The sequence below is a fragment of the Somniosus microcephalus genome, chromosome 10, assembly GCF_052327205.1.
Source record: "Somniosus microcephalus isolate GS21.2 chromosome 10, FLI_Smic_1.0, whole genome shotgun sequence".
NCBI lineage: Eukaryota > Metazoa > Chordata > Chondrichthyes > Squaliformes > Somniosidae > Somniosus > Somniosus microcephalus.
In genome coordinates, this window is record NC_140996.1 from 190,888,296 (window position 1) to 190,907,826 (window position 19,531).

Here is a 19,531-nt window from a genome sequence, read left to right on the forward strand (position 1 = left end):
ATTTTGCTCCATTGTCTCGCTACATCGAGTCTCCCACAGAATCTGAATCATCCATAGAGAGGGAGAGGTAGAGGCCCTGTGAGATGAGTACAGTATTGTACACAACCTTTTAAATTATTTTTTCCAGCTGTATTGTGTAGAATGTTACATTCTGTTAACCCTTAACTTACACTTTTAATGGAAACTCGGGGCGATTTTGCCATCCCTGGGGAGGCAGGACTGCCGGGAAAATGGCAGAATTCGGGGGCGAGTTCCAAATCCGCCCCCAACCCACCTCCATGCCATCTTCCCAGAAGGCGGGTTGCCGTCCTGCACCGGGTCCCGTCTCCTTGGAGGCAGTAAGGGATTAAAGCCTATTAACTGCATGTTAACAGGTAGTTAACAGGCAGAAAATTGGATTATCCTCTTTTTGCCCTCATAAGTGCAGGCTTCCCGAAGGCTCCAAAACCCGCCAGCTCATCGAGGCGAGTACTGGGTCTGCGGGGGTCGGGGGGATGCAAAAGTGTGGCGTGAAGGTGATGGGCCTTCAATAACCACAAAACTAGAAGTTATAGACTTAAACAAGTTGGCTTTTAATCACTAAGATCAGAGCTAACATCTCAACATGCCGACTGGTTCACAGGAATGAGTCATACAGATCCTGGGATCTTTATGTAAGAGAAGTCAGGGGCGGAGCCAAGAGCCAAGACCTGGAACCTCCCAGGTTAGTCGGGAAAGAGGAAGTGAAACTATACACAGTGGGGGAGCGTAATATACATGAGTGCAAAACGAATACAGGATCAAGACAAACAGATTTCATTACATTCAACCCTTCTATAGATTTAGTCCATCGGGGTGATGTTTCTTAAAAGTTGGTATAAGTGAGTCTGTCAGGAGGTTTTGCAGTTCTCAGTGATCGGCACAAAGCCGGTTGGGGTGCCTCTAGGGGAGTGGATTCTGGTTCCTCCGCTGTCCAGGCCTCCGCAGTGTCTTCCAGGTTATCTGCAGTGTCCTCCAGGTTAAAGTTGGGTATTGATACCTCTGGGCGTCCTGTCTCTTTGTAGTGTAGGTCTTCATCGGGTAGTCTCCCATCGTTCTCTCCGCTCCCCGAGGGAGCGAGGTCTTTTATGGAAACAGTGTCCTCTCGCCCGTCAGAGTATTCGATATAGGCGTACTGAGGGTTTGCATGGAGGAGCTGTACCTTTTCCACAAGGGGGTCCGTTTTATGGCCTCTCACGTGCTTCCGCAATAGTACTGTCCCCGGAGACGTCAGCCACGCGGGCAGAGATATGCCCGAGGTGGATTTCCGGGGGAAAACGAACATCTTTTCGTGAGGGGTAGCGTTAGTGGCAGTACATAACAGAGACCTTATGGAGTGGAGCACGTCTGGGAGGACTTCCTGCCAGCGGGAGGTCAGAAGGCCTTTTGACTTTAAGGCTAACGTGACAGCCTTCCAAACAGTAGCATTCTCCCTTTCCACTTGCCCATTACCCCGGGGGTTGTAGCTAGTGGTTCTGCTAGTGGCTATCCCCTTTGAGAGCAAGAACTGGCGCAGCTCGTCACTCATGAATGACGTCCCCCTATCGCTGTGTATGTAGTTCGGCATGCCAAACATGCAGAATAGATTACAGAGACACTTGATGACCGTGGCACTGGTCATGTCTGGGCAGGGAATGGCGAAGGGGAAGCGGGAATATTCATCGATGATATTGAGGAAGTATACGTTATGGTCGGCAGAGGGAAGGGGTCCCTTGAAGTCCAGACTTAGGCGCTCGAATGGCCGTGTGGCTTTGATAAGGTGTGCACGGTCAGGCCTGTAGAAACGAGGCTTGCATTCCGCACAGATGCGGCAGGCTCTGGTCATTGCCCTGACCTCCTCGATGGAGTGGGGCAGATTGCGGGACTTTATAAAATGGTATAGTCGGGTGACCCCTGGGTGACAGAGGTCGTTGTGGAGACCCTGTAATTTGTCCGTATGAATGCTGGCACACATTCCCCGCGATAGGGCGTCTGGGGGTTCATTAAGGGCTCCCGGCTTATACATAATATCATAGTCGAACGTGGATAGTTCGATCCTCCACCTGAGTATTTTGTCATTCTTGATTTTCCCCCTTTGTTTGTTATTAAACATGAAAGCCACCGACCGCTGGTCGGTGAGCAGGGTGAAACGTTTGCCGGCTAGGTAGTGTCTCCAGTGCCACACTGCCTCCACTATAGCCTGTGCCTCCTTCTCGACAGAAGAGTGCCTGATTTCAGGTCCCTGAAGGGTTCGGGAGAAGAAGGCCACAGGTCTCCCAGCCTGATTGAGGGTCGCAGCTAAGGCAAAGTCTGACGCATCGCTTTCGACTTGAAAGGGAATGCTTTCGTCCACTGCACACACTGCAGCCCTTTCAATGTCCTGTTTAATACTGGTGAAAGCCTCCCGAGCTTCAGCTGATAGTGGGAAGGACGTCGATTTAATGAGGGGTCGGGCCTTATCAGAGTAATTGGGCACCCATTGGGCACAATACGAAAAAAATCCCAGGCACCTTTTTAAAGCTTTGGGATTGTGTGGCAGGGGCAGTTCCTTTTGGGGGCGTAATCGGTCAGGGTCCGGTCCAATTACCCCATCTTCCACCACACAGCCGAGGATACAGAGACGGGTTGTGTTGAAGACACATTTGTCTTCGTTGTAGGTTAGATTCAGCTTTAGGGCAGTTTTTAAAAATCTCGCAAGATTTAGATCGTGGTCTTGCTGGTTGTGCCCGCAGATAGTGCCATTGTCCAGATAGGGGTAGGTAGCTTGTAGTTTATTCTCGTCAACCATGCGGTCCATCTCACGTTGGAAGACCGAGACCCCATTTGTTACCCCGAAGGGCACTCTGAGAAAATGGTAGAGGCGCCCGTTCGCCTCGAAGGCGGTGTATGGGCGGTCCTCCGTTCTAATGGGGAGCTGGTGATACGCGGATTTGAGGTCGATAGTCGAGAAGACTCGGTATTGCGCAATCTGGTTGACCATTTCTGATATGCGGGGTAAAGGGTAGGCGTCCAGCTGGGTATAAATATTAACAGTCTGGCTGTAGTCAATTACCATCCATTTCTTTTCGCTATTTTTAACTATGACTACTTGGGCACGCCACGGGCTGGTACTGCATTCAATAATGCCTTCCCGCAGGAGTCTGTCCACTTCCGCCTTGATAAAATGTCTGTCTTCCAGACTGTACCGTCTACTTTTGGTCGCTATGGGCCTACAGTTCGGAGCGAGATTAGCGAATAAAGAGGGCAGGCTGATTTTTAAGGTTGCTAGGCCACAGACTGTGAGTGGCGGCTGGGACCCGCCATATGCTAGCGTGACACTTTCGTGGTGGCACTGGAAGTCCAGGCCCAAGATTACATTAACACAGTTCTGGCATCACGAGGAGTTTAAAATCCTTGTAGTCCGTGCCTTTTACAGTCAGTGTTACCACACAGTAGCCCAAAATGTCCGAAGTGTGGGGCTTAGCAGCCATAGCAATTCTGCTCCGTGTAGGGGTTACCGTTAATGAGTGCTGCCGTACCAGGCTAGGGTGGATAAAACTCTCGGTACTCCCACAGTCAATTAAACATTTCGTTAAATTCCCATTTACCTGTATGTCCAGCATGGATTTTGTCAACGGGTGTGGCCTGGATTGATCCACCGTGATCGAAGCCACTGTTGGGCCCTGGGCGGCTGTTGAGTCGGGAAAAGATGGCGGATCCCAAGATGGCGGCCCGCACGGCACGCACGAGGCGGTGACGGAGTTGGAAATCGGATTCCCCCTGCAGACTTTGCTAAAATGCCCCTTTTTCTTACATTTGAAGCATGTAGCGTCCTTCGCTGGGCATCGTTGTCTGGGGTGCTTGGCCTGGCCGCAGAAGTAGCATTTCGGGCCTCGAGACATTGCCGCTGTAGTAGGACTCCTGGGTGAACTTCTGTGTGGGGACTCCGGCGGCGTAGAGCTGGTCTGAGACCTGGATGGGGAAGATGGCTGATTCCAAGATTGCGGCCCCCTCGGCGCGCACCAGGCGGTGAGGGCCGCATGGCCAGAAGAGTAAGAGTCAGAGTTTTTCTGGGCCACGTCCAGCGATCGCGCAGTGGCCACTGCCTTTTTTAAGTCCAGGACCTCCTTCTCCAGCAGTCTCTGCCGGATATAATTCGATTTGAGGCCCGTGATGAAGGAATCGCGGACCAATTCGTCAGAGTACTCGTTGGCCGTCACGGCCTTGCAGTTACAGTCCCGGACCAGGTCCTTTAGGCCCTGTAAGAAATCGTCCATTGATTCCTCTGGTCGCTGCCTGCGTGTAGCCAGCAGATGTCTGGCGTACACTTCGTTTACTGGCCTCTGGTATTGGGCCTTCAGGATAGTGATGGCCTCCATGTAAGAGGTGGCGTCCCGGATGAACGAATAAATCCGATTACTTACGCGAGTAGTCAGTAGACTCAGTTTATCTACCTCGCTAGCGGATGAGGCCCCCGCGAAGAGTTCGAAGCATTTGAGCCAGTGACCAAATTGATTTGATGCTTCAGCAGAATGTGGATCCAAGTCCAGACGCTCTGGTTTTAGGAGTCGATCCATCCTAGTATTCGTTAGTGATTAAAATTGATGGGCCTTCAATAACCACAAAACTAGAAGTTATAGACTTAAACAAGTTGGCTTTTAATCACTAAGATCAGAGCTAACATCTCAACACGCCGACTGGTTCACAGGAATGAGTCATACAGATCCTGGGATCTTTATGTAAGAGAAGTCAGGGGCGGAGCCAAGAGCCAAGACCTGGAACCTCCCAGGTTAGTCGGGAAAGAGGAAGTGAAACTATACACAGTGGGGGAGGGTAATATACATGAGTGCAAAACGAATACAGGATCAAGACAAACAGATTTCATTACAGAAGGTAAGTGATGGGTGCAAGTGTGTAGAGGTGAGTATCTGAGGTAAGTATCTGAGGTAAGTATTAAGTGTTTTTAAAAGTGTACTTACCTTTGTTTCTTCCTGCAGGCTTCAGTCGGTTTCTATGCGGAGAGTCTCGCACCTCCGTGTTGCAGATGAGAGATGGCCGTTGCATTCTCAGATGCAACAAACATCTCAATTCTGTAAAAGAAAGAAGGTTGATGAGATCTTGTATGCAAGACCTCATCAAACTGCAGAGATTGTCACTGTTCGACAGCTTCACAGTGCTGGCAGCTTCACAGAGCTGTCAAACGATGACAGTTCATCTATCAAAAAATTTTGACAGATGAAACGTCATAAGTTGGGCGGGCTTAACAAGGTTAATTAAGGGAAAATAGCGTGGGTTAGCCACAAATCGATGGAGGTGGGACATCGACCCGACAAGCAGCAATCCCGCCTCCAACGTGTCTCCATTCACAAAATCGCCCCCTCCAGTATCCATTGGGTGGGGTACAGCAGTTCACCAAAGTGAATCATATATCAGCAATGAAAACTGGTAAGAAACATAATGGTCAGCCATGGTGCTGAGCAGCTGAATATCTCTGACTTCAGACTCAACATCGGTATGCCACCTGTCCTCTATGACACTGAATCAGGTTATAAGTGATCCCAATTCTTTTAAGTGGGTAACATTCCTATCTCTTCTAACCCAAATGAAAAAGTATTCTGTGACATGCACTTTATACACATATCTCCCCTTTTTGCTAGAATTAGTGAAGAGAGGAATTTTGACCCCTAAGTGACTGGACTGTCAAACCCTCTTCTCTACCTTAAACCACCATCAGTGAGAACTTAACTCGTTTGAACATCAGGTCTGAAAAAATGGCAGACTAGGCCTTTGCAGCATAGATCCCTTGCCTTAAAATCAGAGAAAAATTACCGCAAATGCAGAAAGGTTTCTTATTATAGTACAATAAACAGTTGTATGCATGGCATTTAGAAAAAAGAAGAAATGTTTGAGTTTTTCCTTTAAAAAAAAATGTTCTGTATCAGAATGATTACAATGAAATCTCAGCTGCGCATGCAATACATGTTTTTGTGCATTCATTCAGGTTTAAGAACTGTGGAAAAAAAAGGACTGACTATGGTGCAGTTGAGCTTGTTGCCAGGCAACATACCAGAACTATGACAAAAGGCAGATATATCAAAAGAATGCATAATGATTTTTTTAGGAAAAAAATAAATCAAGCTTATATTAAATATTTGCATTTGTTTGATACTCCTGGCTCCAATGCCTAAAGCATTTACATCTATAAGGTGCAATAATAATCAATAAGAATACTAATTAAAACCATTACACTGAACTACTGGTCTCTGAGGAATACTGTGCCTTTCCTTTTAGCACAAACAATTTGCATTGTTGCACTTATGGCTGAGGGACTTACCTTTTTATGACACACAACCACAAAAAGCTTCTTTCTTTGTTATTGAATGGTTTTGCTTTTCGTTTGACACAAATGTCAGCGTGTTTTTAATGCCAATGTGTATGAAAAGCTGTTTTTCTCCCCTAGAGCAGTTCACTTGCAGTTAATGAGTCCCTCTGAAATAGCTGTCAGATTTCTTCAGTATTGCTACCTTTTTGATGATTAATTGCATTGACCAGTCAAGCCTCTCTACATGTAATTAGAATATATTATCTCACCTTCTGTTTGCGTAGGCTGCCTGGGCTGGTTGGCGATGGACTTGGCGTCTTGGTGGAACGTGGAGTAGAAAGCTGGCTACCAGGGGTTCCATTCACTAAATGAAGAAATATCTGTAAGGTCACAATTATTTAACAATTTTGTGCACTGAGTAATATGACTGTCAATACAAGGGCAATTGAGAAGTGGCAATTGGGAAGTGTGGGCATCTTTCAGATCCAATGGCATTCTAAATAGATATGAGTTTTACGCAAATTGTACTGCATTCTGCAAGTATTAAACTTTAAATTTAATTCATTGAGTTTATTGCTCATTTAATAGCATAATTTACTGTTTTGTTTGATGCTTTCTTGTGTTTCTTGTGTATTTTTTATGTCGCTGTTCTATTCCGTATGTTACTTTTTATATTTAGATTGCTCATACAACACACTATTTATTGGTTCAGAGGGTTTGCAGGTGGCTTGCTTCTGACCCTCGACCAGTGTTGGTATTTGGGAAGCCACTAGATGTATAAGAGCCTCTTGGATGCAAAGTTCCTTTCTGATTTTCCTCCTTCTTTCCGGGGAGATACCTACCTTCCACTTCATTGTTAAGTCACTCACTGACTGGAGAAGTTCAAGTATGTAGTTACCTTCCACCTCTCCACAGCAGAGTGCACTGATGCTCTAGCACTCTGCACTACTACTACATTTTGTGTACTTCATTATTTACAAACTTTGTTAGTATTTTTTAAATGGGTGTGGGAAAAATTTTCTTACATTTCACTAAATATCCCCTCTGATTTTTATTTTATCAAAAACATTCCACATAATTAAACACAACCCTCCACAGAAATCCACTAACCTCATGTTTTCCTTTGCTGGATAATAAAATGTTGGCCTCAAATGCCTTATAATGGGCAAATAATCAAGATAAATTTTACTAATGAATAACTGCTACTCTAGAACTGCCCTCTGATAAAAGGCTGATACATCACATAATGTATGGAATTGACTGTTAAGGGAGGCAGTGGGGCTGAATGCAGCAACAAATTTAAGAGAGAGTTGGATCAGTAACTGGAAAAAAAATTGATAGAGTATGACAGCTATCATGGAATATATTTCTTAGACACTGGGACAGGCCAAATAGACTGCAATGGTCTTTTTCATTCTTGTATGTTCCTATCACAATAGGTCTGCCACTGAACACCTGCAAATAGATGTCATGGTATGCTAATGAGTCACCTTTAAAAATGGTTTAATCTATTAATTTGGCTAATTATACATTTTACAAATTAAAATGAATAAATTCCCATAATATACTTCAATTCTAAAGCATACAGAGATGTTGAAATATTTGTAAGATGTGTAGAATTTAGTGCCAAGGCAAAAATATTTATTACAAATATTTGTGGAGCATGTAATGTATATTTTAGGTTATTAGTGTTTCTTTAATATAAGTATCTTTCAGTTTGGCTCAGCTGAGAGTCTTGCCTATAAGTCAAACGGTTGTGGGTACAAGCCCCACTTAAGGAACAGACCACATAATCTATGCTGCAACAATGCCAACTTGCAGTTATATAGTACCTTTAATGTAGAAAATGTCCCATGGTGTGTCACAAATAGGCATATGAAAATGGAATGTGAGCTAATAAGGGAGTGATTAGGAGTGGTGACTGAAAGCTAGGTTGAAGAGATAGGTTTTGAAGAGATTTATAAAAAGTGGAGGGAGAGATGCAGAGATAGATACGTTTATAGAAGAAGTTCCAATGAGCATAATTGAGGTGGTTGAAGAGAGAGGAGATGCACAGAGGAAGAGTGCGTTCGGGAGAGGATATAGTGCTGGAGTAAATTAGAGAAGGCGTGGCAAGAGCTTGGAGGGATTTATAGACAAGGACAATGATTTTGATTTGAATGTTTTTGGGGACAGGGAGCAAAAGTAAGGAGCGATGATAGGAGTGAAAGACAAATGGGACTTAAAAAAAAAATTGTTCCAGGGATGTGGGCATCACTGGCAAGGCCAGCATTTATTGCCCATCCCTATTTGCTCTTAATGCAAACAGGATATGTGTGGCAGAGTTTAAACACATTGGAGGTTATGAAAGAGGGTGGATGGGAGGCTGGCAAATAAAGTGTTATAGTAATCAAGACTAAAAGCGACAAAGGAACATATAAAGGTTTTGGTGCAAAAGAGATGAGGTGGGACGAAGGTTGGCAACGTTGGCGAGATGCATGTTCTGCAGTCTTGATGATGGATAGAATGTGTGGTTTAATGCTCATCTCAAGGTCAAACAGGACATTAATATTGCAAATGCTTTAGTTCAGCCTGAGAAGGGGAGGAGTTAGTGACAAGGGAGTGGAGTTTATGGCAGATGTAATGGTTTCAGTCTTCCCAATATTGAGCTAGAAGAAGCTGTGATTCACCAGGATTTGATGTTGGACAAACAGTCTGGCAGCACCAAGGTGATTGAGAGAAAAGAGGAGTGGGGAAGAGATAGAGCTGGATAGCATCATTGTACATGTGAAAGCTAACCTCATCCATGCTGATGTTGCTGAGGGGCAGCATTTAGATAAAGAAAAGGAAGAGGGAACCCTAGTGGTACAGTACTAGGGGACTGCTGCAAAGCTGCTGTCTAAGCTGTCAGCTGAGATGTTAAACCAATGCCCTAATGCCCTGATCCTAGTAACATTTTGATAAAATGCAAGGAGTTCCCTGGTGTTCTTTCCAACAGTCATCTCTTGACCAACATCTCCAAAAATGAATTAACTAGTCAGTCATCTTGTTGCTTGTCTCTGGTATCTTTTGGAGCATGGCTGCTGTATTTCTGTTCAAAATCATTCTCCGTACGTAGACATTTCTAAGAGATACTATATGATTGCAAGTCTTTCTTTCTGCCATTGACAGCACAAGACATTGCAGTCACACCATTTGAAACAGGCACATTTCAGATTCAAACAATGCAAATATTGTCAAACATCAAATGTTGTCTAAGCCGTCAGCTGAGTTTCATTATTGGAGTTACAAATACAAAACAATTAATCTTATTCACCAATATAATTAACCAAAATAAACATGAACACACTAATGAATGCAAGTGGTAAGTAATAGAAGGTATAATTAATTTCATTCATAAAACAGACTTCTGAAATATAAACTACTTTTTATTAAAATAAATTAGTATTTCATAAGCTGTGCAATATATGTGCACCTGATAGTCCAGTAATTTGCTGAATTTAACAAACTCAGTTAAATATTTTTTCTTCTTCTGTTTTTCTTGCTTTATCCCTCTTGCATCCTGAAGATAAGTCACACTGGCAAAAGGCACTTTCTGCCAGCAGAGACTATCCATGCAACCATTCTTCCACATGTGAGCCTAGGCAGTAAGTGTAAATGTGCCTCTTAAGTAGGGAGGCCATCACAGTCAGGCCTGGTCCTATCCACATCTAGCATCCATACATACACACACCTACAGGAGGGCTCACTCAATAGTAATTAACAGCAAGAACACAGTTGAAGCTTTCCCCTCACTAGCTTTGGAATGCAGAGGTCAAGCATGGTGTTCCCAGTACTGCTGTGGCTCAGATTAAATAATTCAGCAGAGACTAGGGACTGAACCTGGAATCTTCCTGATATGCATGACTTGCACAGTAAAGTTAGCTACCGAACAATTACTGCCTGTGAATTTGATGAAACTGGGAGAGGCACAGGTTTAATTTTGGGTACAGTAATCTAATCAACTCTAATTTAAAATTGCTGCATTCTTGACATTGATTTCCAGTGTTAGTCAAAAAACCTTTAATCCAAAAATGTGTTCTTTATTTCAGAATGCAAAATAAAGATGAATCTCATATTTGCAAAAAAATTGTGATCCCAAAATTCACTCTTTCCTGTAGACAAAATTAAATAAATACTTTCAATATATGATCAAGAGAAACAGTTGCTATGCAGAGATTAGGCATTTATGACTCTAATGAGGAAGATTTCTTCTATGTGTCATGCATAACAAAATTGCAAAATTTATAAACATGTTTACAGTTTCACTACACATTGTTCACAGGGAAAATCTTCCCTGTTAGATCTCAGCTATCTATAAGACATGTTGGCCTGCTCAATTTGGGCTGAATAATGGAAGATTATTCCTCAGAATTTCACTGTAAATTGATAACATGAATAATAGTTTCATTCTAATAAGAGCTTTAATCAATTCACTAATATTTTGGGTAAGCTGGCACTTGAGATTTGTTTCATCATGTAAACAAAGGCTTACTTAGTACATTTTGAACAGACTCCAGAAAAATAATGTTAACTAATAATAAGATAACAAAGTAGTATTATTATTCATTCTACCCTATTTATTAAAATAAAATATGCAGTGTCTCCATTCAATACTATCCTTACATCGCACCTTTGGCATTTCTTACCCTTCAGACATTTTCAGCATGCAGCTAGTAAAATGGAGTATGAAGCTGGTGCTACATGGTGGTAAATAGTCTTTCTTTACTCTATCTAAATTCTTTATAATTCAGGCGCAAAAGAGCCTCTGAGGTGGCCAAGATAGGGTCTTCAGCTGAAACGCCGGATTAGCCTGCGTTTAACGCAAGATGCCATCTTGGTAAAGAGTTGAAGCTTGCGCTAGGAATGGCTGCCCAGAGGATCGTTAAGGGGCTGATTGGCACTTAAATTGCCTGCTAGCGCTCATTAACGAGGCTGCACAGCATTTTGGTGGCTAGCACGTGACCTAACGCCCTATCCGAACAGCGACCAGCTGATTGGGAGTAAACAAGTCATTGCTGAGGATTTCAAATACTACTTAAAGGTATATCACCTTTTCCTGTTCACTTGCTGCTGGAGGTTTGAAGAGGCCTTTAGAAACACATCAGAAGACTTTCTGGGACACTTTGACAAGACTTCACCAACACTCTATCAACATTTATTCTGGAAATTGTCTGAGGACTTCACCTAAAAAGAGTAAGTGCTGTGCTACTCTACCCTATTGGACACCTTATAGGAATCACCAGGAGAAAGGGAGTGCTTGGCCATGGGCATCTTGCTAGGGCTCCCCCTTGGTCTGGACGAGGAATGGGAGGAGAACATGAGGCCAAGCAGAGGTGGACTCCTTCCCCCCTGCGGGTACAGGACATCCCCCCTCCTCTGGACCTCCTCCACCAGGACCTTCAGTATCACGGCCGAGAACCGATGCGTCCTCTCCCTCGGTCCCTGAGCCATCCTGAAAGCTGCCGCTGTGTGTCAGCCAGTCCACTCCACACCATCACTGGAAGTGGGTGCGTGGAGCCCACATATACTGCTCCACGAAAATTGCATCTAATCAGCACTTGAGTGCAGGTGTCTGTTTTAGCACCTCTCGGCAAGTTCAAATAATGGTAATCAGCAATTAGGACCAAAATTGTGTGCTAAAACCAGACGCGTCTTATTAGCACAATACCCCTTTAGCGCCTGTTTTCACCCTTTCACCAAAATAACCCCAAAACTCTCTCTCTCACCCTGGTCTTTCCCCTAGTATGGCCCCAATCTTTGCTCCCTCGAGTCCAAGGGGTGCAGACTTGCGCATATCTGGTGCACAATTAGTTTAGCCATTCATCGCAGCTGTGGCTGGACCACATCAAGCATCATCGGGCCTAGCTTTTCTCGGCCAAATCCGCTTACTACTACAGGATCATCCTGGAAGGCAAAGATAACCCCCGGCTTCTTTTCTCCACTAACAACCGTCTCCTTAAATCCCTCTCCCCTGTCCGTTCCACCCGTGCCTCCAATAACAAGTGCAAGGAGCTCATGGACTTCTTTATCACGAAGATTGAGACTGTCAGTTCAGTGCCACATTCTCACTTCTCCTTGCCCAGCATGCCAAACCTCCTCCAAGGTCCCCCCTCTGCTCTAGCCTTGAACCCGTACCTTACTCTAGTTTCTCTATCGCTCCTCATGCTCTCTCCGAGCTCATCTTATCCAGGAGACCCACCTCCTACTCCCTCAACTCCATTCCCATTAAACTACTGACCACTCATTCCTTCCTGGCCCCCATGCTAACTGATGTTGCAAATTATTCCCTCAGATACCGACCCCTTCCTTTCAAAATGACCATCATCACCCAACCTCAAAAAAAACCTACCCTCGACCCCTCTGTCCTTGCAAACTATTGCCTCATCTCCAATCTTCCTTTCTGCTCCAAAGTCCTTTAATGTGTTGTTGCCTCAAATTTGTGCCTGCAACTCCATATTTGAATCACCACAATCAGATTCTCACCCTTGTCACAGCACTAAAATGACTCCAACGAAAGTCAAAAATGGCATCCTCTGTGTCTGTGTCCATGGTGCACTATCGCTCTTCGTGCTTCTCAATCTCTCTGCAGTCTTTGGCACAGTCGACCACACCATCCTCCTACAATGTTTCTTCTCTGCTGTCCAGTTCAATGGGACTGCCCTCATTTGGTTCTACGCTTACCTCAAACCATAGCCAGAGCATCTCCAACAATGGCTTCTTTTTCCACTCCAGCACTGTTACCCCTGGAGTCCCCCATGGATCTGTTCTTGGCTCCCTCTTCATCATGCATTTGCTGCCCCTTGACAACAACATCCGAAGACATGGGGTTTGGTTCCACACTTACATTGTTGACTACCCAGCTCTACCTCTCCACCTCCTCTTGCAACCCATCCATTGTCCGTGTTGTCAGGCTGCTTGTCAAATATACAGTCCTGTATAAGGCGCAATTTCCTCCAGTTAAACACCAAGACCGAAGCATTGTCTTCAGTTCCTGCCACAAACACCATACTCTTTGAACCAGACTGTTTGCAACGTCAGCATCCTATTTGACTCAAGCTGAGCTTCCGACTCCATATCACAAAGAAAGCCAACTTCCACCTTTGTAACATCGCTCAGCCCATCTGCAGCCAAAACCCTCATCCCTGCCTTTGCTAATGCCAGACTCAACTATTCCAATGCTATGCTGACTGGCCTCCCAATCTTCACACTGGTATCCATTGTCTGATTACGCTCTGTGAAGTGCCTTGGGACATTCTTCTACATTAAAGGTGCTACATAACTGCAAGTTGTTGTTGTTAAATGATTTTTTAATAACTCTGTTTTACAGTAAACCACCTTTTAGTTTTTACTCATTGAAAAGAACTGACTGTCCCATCAACTCTTCTCAAGCAGAATAAATTGGTTAGCAGAATTGTGCCTTCTCCCACTGCATAGCAATGCAAGCGGACAGCGTAATTGCAGCTCCCTTGCTTGCAGTAATGCAGTAACATTGTCAGAAGGGGGGTGCAGTTTAAAGGCATCGGGCAAGAAATTTATCTCGGGCGTTGGCGCAAAACGGCCGGTATCGGATCGGCCGCCCGTTATATGCCGCGCCTGATGTTCAGTTCCGTTGATTGCAATGGTGGTCGATCCGATACCGCCCGTTTTGCGCCACTGCCCGAGATGAATTTCTGCCCCATCATATAAATGTCAGAATATCTCCATTATCTAGCAACATTTGCTAAAACCGCAAAATCATAATGATTTGATGTAATGAAAATACACATTTTCAAATACCACCTCTTCATACTCACACAACATTGAATCTAATCCCATACAGTTTTACTGTTATCTAACCCTCCAAAAACTTACAAGTACTTTCACTACATTCCGTGTAGAATACTAAGTTAGGGAAGTTAAACCTCTTTGCATTTTTAAGTATAAAGTTGTGAATACCCAGAAGAACCAAAGAACATAGAAAACAGCATTCAGGGAAGTAAAATTTGTAGATTTAACTTGACTTGGTTTACTTTAGTCTGTTCAGCTAGGATGAGGTAAAGGAATATTTGGTTACTGCAGTATGAAATATAAAATTTACGTAGCTCAGTAACTTATTACCTATGCTGTTACAAATTTTATATGATAGCTTTCCAATGGTCATACATACCTTCTATGTACTTCATTATGACAGTAAATGTTCAACACACAAAACTTCTTCCTATGTAATTCTAAGACACTCAGTGCTGATTGAATAATGCTTCAAGTAGAGGAATAGTGGAATGAAGCAAAAAATAAAGCTGAGATGCAGACTCACAGCCAAAATCCCTGCTAGTAAAGACAGCTGAGTAAGAAGCAGCTATCATAAGCAAATGCTTTTCTGCGTAAGACTGACGTCTGTGATTCAGGAGTGGGTGGTTCAGGTGGTTTCTTAAGGCTGCATCATAGGTGTCAATTAATCCAACTGCAAGTACCCATGATGATTCAACTACTCTTCCCCCTTTGACAATATAAACCAAAAAAACTGAATAATTTAGAATGCGAATGCATGATTCATCATACAATCAGACACCAAATAGCAGATGACTCATCAGTATCCTACTTAAAATTACTTGTCAAAGGCTTTCAAGTAAGATATATGTTGACGTATAACTACAGTCAATGTCTAACTTAAAGTACCAGGTTTCAGATTATTTAGGTTATGGCTCATTCTCAGACAAATTAAAATCAACTGGTTACCTACACAGCCTAATAGATGCTGCAGATCTGTGCTTTTATACAAAATAATCCTCAATCTAGCTAACCTAAGTACAAATCACCTATGAAAACCAATTAGTTCAAATTTTAGATATTTTGCTTCTACACAAATTCTGCATTTCAGTGCAGAGGTAAAGAATTGTTCCTTTTATTGTTAGAATTGAACTATTCCATTCATCAGGAGAAACTCTTAGTTATATATGTTAGTTGCTATTTTAAAACTCTGATGAGCATAGTGATTTAAATTATTAGATTTTATGGAAATTTAGTCCTACAAAGTACCTTTTTTTTTTCAAATTCATTCTTTTTATTGTATTTTCTGTTCAATCCAATATTAACCATTGAGCAATGCCATATCCGATTGTCTTTCTGTGCACATACATACAACCTTATAGACAAGCTAGTGGGTGGATTCTCATCAGTGATTCACACATAATTGCTTGCTGCTGGCATAGAGAAACTGGAATTTTTTTCAATGAGATTTTTTTTTATCAATACAATGTCTAGAATATACCTTGTGCACTACAGAAGGGTGATTTTTTTAACCCAAGACTTCTGATTCTCATTGACTGAAACCCAACAAAGCATTTAAATTTTCAGAATTGAATGTCTCTCGTTATTTTTTAAACTGTAAATTAATTGTGATAAGGTCATTCAAATGAACACTAGATCACTGAAATTTTAATGAAGCAACTGTCATTCAGACCCATATTTCCCTCTTTTTGAAAACAGTGAACCGCTCTTATTTCCGAACTCAAACCAAAATGGTGGCTATACATGATGTTACTGTAGATGAATTTGTGCATTCCAAATTCAATAATGGGAACAAAACAAACCCAGCTGAGCATAGCACACTGGTAATAAACTCCTTTTCATATTTCTCAACAGCTAACTGCAAACAGGTAGAAGTGAAAAATATTTAATTGAGCTATGCAATTTGCAAAACGTCTGTAAAATGGCACAATAAAAATTTAGGAAAGCCCATTTCCATGTATGTCACAATCTGGCTCAACTTGGGGACCAAAAAGGAGATCCAGAAGATGCTTCTCAATTTTAAAAAGTACTTCAATCTAAGGCAAGTGTATCACATGGGAATGGAGGACCTATGTGGATGAAGAACTTAAATCTCAATTAGTAAAGAAGTACATTAAATAAAGACAATGCTCATACACAGGAACAAAAGTAGTTTGCCCATTGTCCTGGTTAATATTTATCCCTCAATCAACTCCACCAAAGACAGATTAACTGATCATTTATTTCATTTATTTTTGTGGTAAGGCACTAAAGGGGAAAAATTCAGTTGGTTTGCGCCTCCCTTTAGCGCCTTAAGAGGGCGCTAATGGGGCGTAAAGCAACTAGTGCCCGGGCACGGCGATGTTTACACCGCTCACGAAATTAACTAGACATTTTGCGGCGGCGCTAAACACTACCGCCACGATCTCCTGCGCCGGCAGATCGTGACGTCAGTCGAGTGTGCAACGCCCCAGACCGGATATTGAGTGGCGCCCCCTGCCTTACCGCTAGCAACGACAGGTTGAGGGGAGCGTTTTGCAGTCAGGAAGGGACTGGGGGAGCACTATTTAAAGGCGAACGCTTCCTGCCTTTTTTTGTTGGTGACATTTTTGCACCACGCATTCTGAGAGAGAGAGAGAAAGAGACTTCTGGAGAGATTCAATGCTGTGTGAAGGAGTTTTGGGTACTGAGCAGCACTTTGCAGGTTCATTTTGATTTGCCCTTCCTTGTATCGATTTAGAAGAGACTGTGGGGGCTGCACTCTGAGCTCTTTCCCTGGGCCTCTCCATTGTTCTTTCCAGCAGATTTGATGTACAGGTCTCTCCAGGCCGAGATTCAAGGCTACAATGAGCAGGATGTGGATGGAGAGCAAGATCAACCCTCCCCTTTAAGAACTGTGTCTGTGTTCCATTGCTGGCTGACATCACGAGAGCTTCGCCAGCAGTCTGAGGTAGCGCCTCACTCCTCGGCCTTTGCGCCTTAAGACAGGTGTGAAGCGCCTGATTTAGCGCACCAATCACCTCGATAAAAGCCAAGTTTGCAGTCGGAGGTGATAATTAGCGCCAGGCACCAAACTTTGTGCACGGCCGATAATCGTGCCCCAAATGGGGCGATACTGAATTTTCCCCCCTAAATAAATGGAAGTTCTTTCTAAATATAGTACCAGGTGAGAAATCAATCTATCTTCATTCCAATTGCTCTTAAGTTTAAAGGCCTAACTTGCACGGTACAAAAGCAAGGAGTGGAAGAAACACTTATATATTAATATAGGGCATTAGATTAACATCTCATCCGTATGACAGCACATCGGACAATGCAGCACTCCTGCAGTACTGTACTACTGTACTGGAGTGCCAGCCTAGATTATGTGCTCAAATCCTGACTGGAGCTTGAGCACAAGAGACTCACCTCCTGCTCGCTCAAACCCATTCCCACTAAACTGCTGACCACCCTTCCCTTCTTGGCCCCCGTGCCAACTCATATTATAAATGTTACCAACTCCTCAAATATTGTCCTCACTTTCAAAGCTGCCATCATCACTCACCTCCTCAAAAAACCCACCCTTGACTTTACTGTCATTGCAAAATGTCACCCCATCTCCAACCTCAGTTTACTCTCCAATGTTCTTGAAAATGTTGTCTCTTTCCAAATCCATGCTTATCCTTCCTACAACTCCATGATTGAATCTCTCAAATCAACTTTCTATCCCTGCCACAGCACTGAAATGGCCCTAAACAAAGTCACAAATTACATTTTCTGTGACTGTGACAATGGTGCGTTACTTCTCCTCATCCTCCTCAACCGCTCTGCAGCCTCTGATCCGGTCGACCACACTATCCTCCTCCAATGCCTCTCCACCATTGTTCAGCTCAGTGGAATTCCTCTCACTTACCTATCTGATTGTAGCCAGAGCATCTCCAGCAATGTTTTATTTTCCCACCACCACACCATTACTGCCAGAGTCCCCCAAAGATCTATTCTTGACCCTATCCTCTTCTTCATCTATATGCTGCCTCCTGGCGACATCATCCACAGACATGGGGTCATTTTCCATATGTACGCAGACAACACCCAGATCTACTTTCCACCACCCCTCCACTGCCTCTGTGTTGTTAGACTGCATGTCCACATCCTAGGCCGAGATTTTCCAGGGGTCAGCGGGCACGATCGGTGACGGGTTGGGTGGGAAAGTGTTTTTTTTCCCCCCAGCAGGTCGGGACCCCGCTGTGAACCCGCCGCCATGCGCCTTTCCCCGATGTCGGGTCTGTCAGCGCTGAGCAAACCCGAAACGCATTGGCGGGGACACAATTCAGATAATTATTACCTTGTTTAGAGATCATTAAGAATACATTTGAGCTCACCTTTTAGAACACAGAAAAATAGGAGCAGGAGTAGTCCATTTGGCCCTTTGAGCCTGCTCCGCCATTCACTATGATCATGGCTGATCCTCTATCTCAATACCATATTCCCGCTCTCTCCCCATGCCCCTTGATGCCTTTTGTGTCTAGAAATCTATCTATCTCCTTCTTAAATATATTCAGTGACTTGGCCTCCACAGACTTCTGGGTAGAGAATTCCACAGGTTCACCACCCTCTGAGTGAAGAAATTTCTCCTCATCTCAGTCCTAAATGTCCTACCCCGTATTCTGAGACTGTGACCCCTCGTTCTAGACCCCCAGCCAGGGGATTTTTAAAAATTTTATGTGCTTGCCCATGGGGTCCTCGCTACTCGGGGATCACGTCTATTAAGCTGAGGTGGGAGATGAATGGTCATTGAATCAGCTGATTACTTGCCAGCTTGAAATGTGCTACAAAAAGCCCCCCCCTCACAGCTGTTCACTTTCCAAGCTAAGAAGCTGTTGCTTACTGCATTTGGAAGACATATTGAGTGTTATGCAGGTTACAAGTGTTTGGAGCAAACTCTCTATCCAGTGTCACCTCATTGGAACAACCTTTCTCATCATTGACAGATTGCTTCCGTCGTCTCAACTTCACCTGCCATCTATTCCATCAGCATGGGTACCATTTATACTCTCTCACCTTGGTCCTCAGAATCTGACCACAATCAGCTCTAACACCAGCAGCACCAACAACAATACCACCAACCGTCTCCGCAATCAACTGATGCTGCACAGGACACGGGGCATCAGCACTCGACCACATTGCTGCCCGGGAGGCCAGGGATGGCCTCACCATGGCCAGATTTACTTCACTTGACGCTGTACACCCTAGCTGCCACATGATGCACCAGGTTGGTACCACCCCACACCATAAAGCATCCCTACAATGCCCAAGCCATTCCTTTCACACTCATCACCATTGCGGGGAGTGCTGTTATGGCTCACCATTCACTGCAACTCACTAAGCCACTTCCAAAGGTGCACACAAATCTGTACAAGAACACAAAGTGTTGAAAATAAACTTTTCAATGTTTGACACCACATTAACAGAAACTTTACATGAACA

General features: G+C 43.8%; 1 protein-coding gene across 4 annotated transcripts in view; it reads right to left on the bottom strand.

Annotated features, from left to right (window-relative positions):
* Positions 1 to 19,531, bottom strand: part of LOC147111946 (serine/threonine-protein kinase DCLK1) — a 508,995-nt gene that overhangs the window by 89,892 nt on the left and 399,572 nt on the right. For all 4 annotated transcript variants that reach the window (XR_015079783.1, XM_085999354.1, XM_085999356.1 and 1 more), the window contains one exon: positions 6,568 to 6,662. Coding sequence is in view for 3 of the 4 variants with exons in the window: in XM_085999354.1 (XP_085855480.1) it covers positions 6,568 to 6,662 (95 nt within the window). In the remaining variant the exon portion in view is untranslated. The remainder of the gene's footprint in view (positions 1 to 6,567; positions 6,663 to 19,531) is intronic.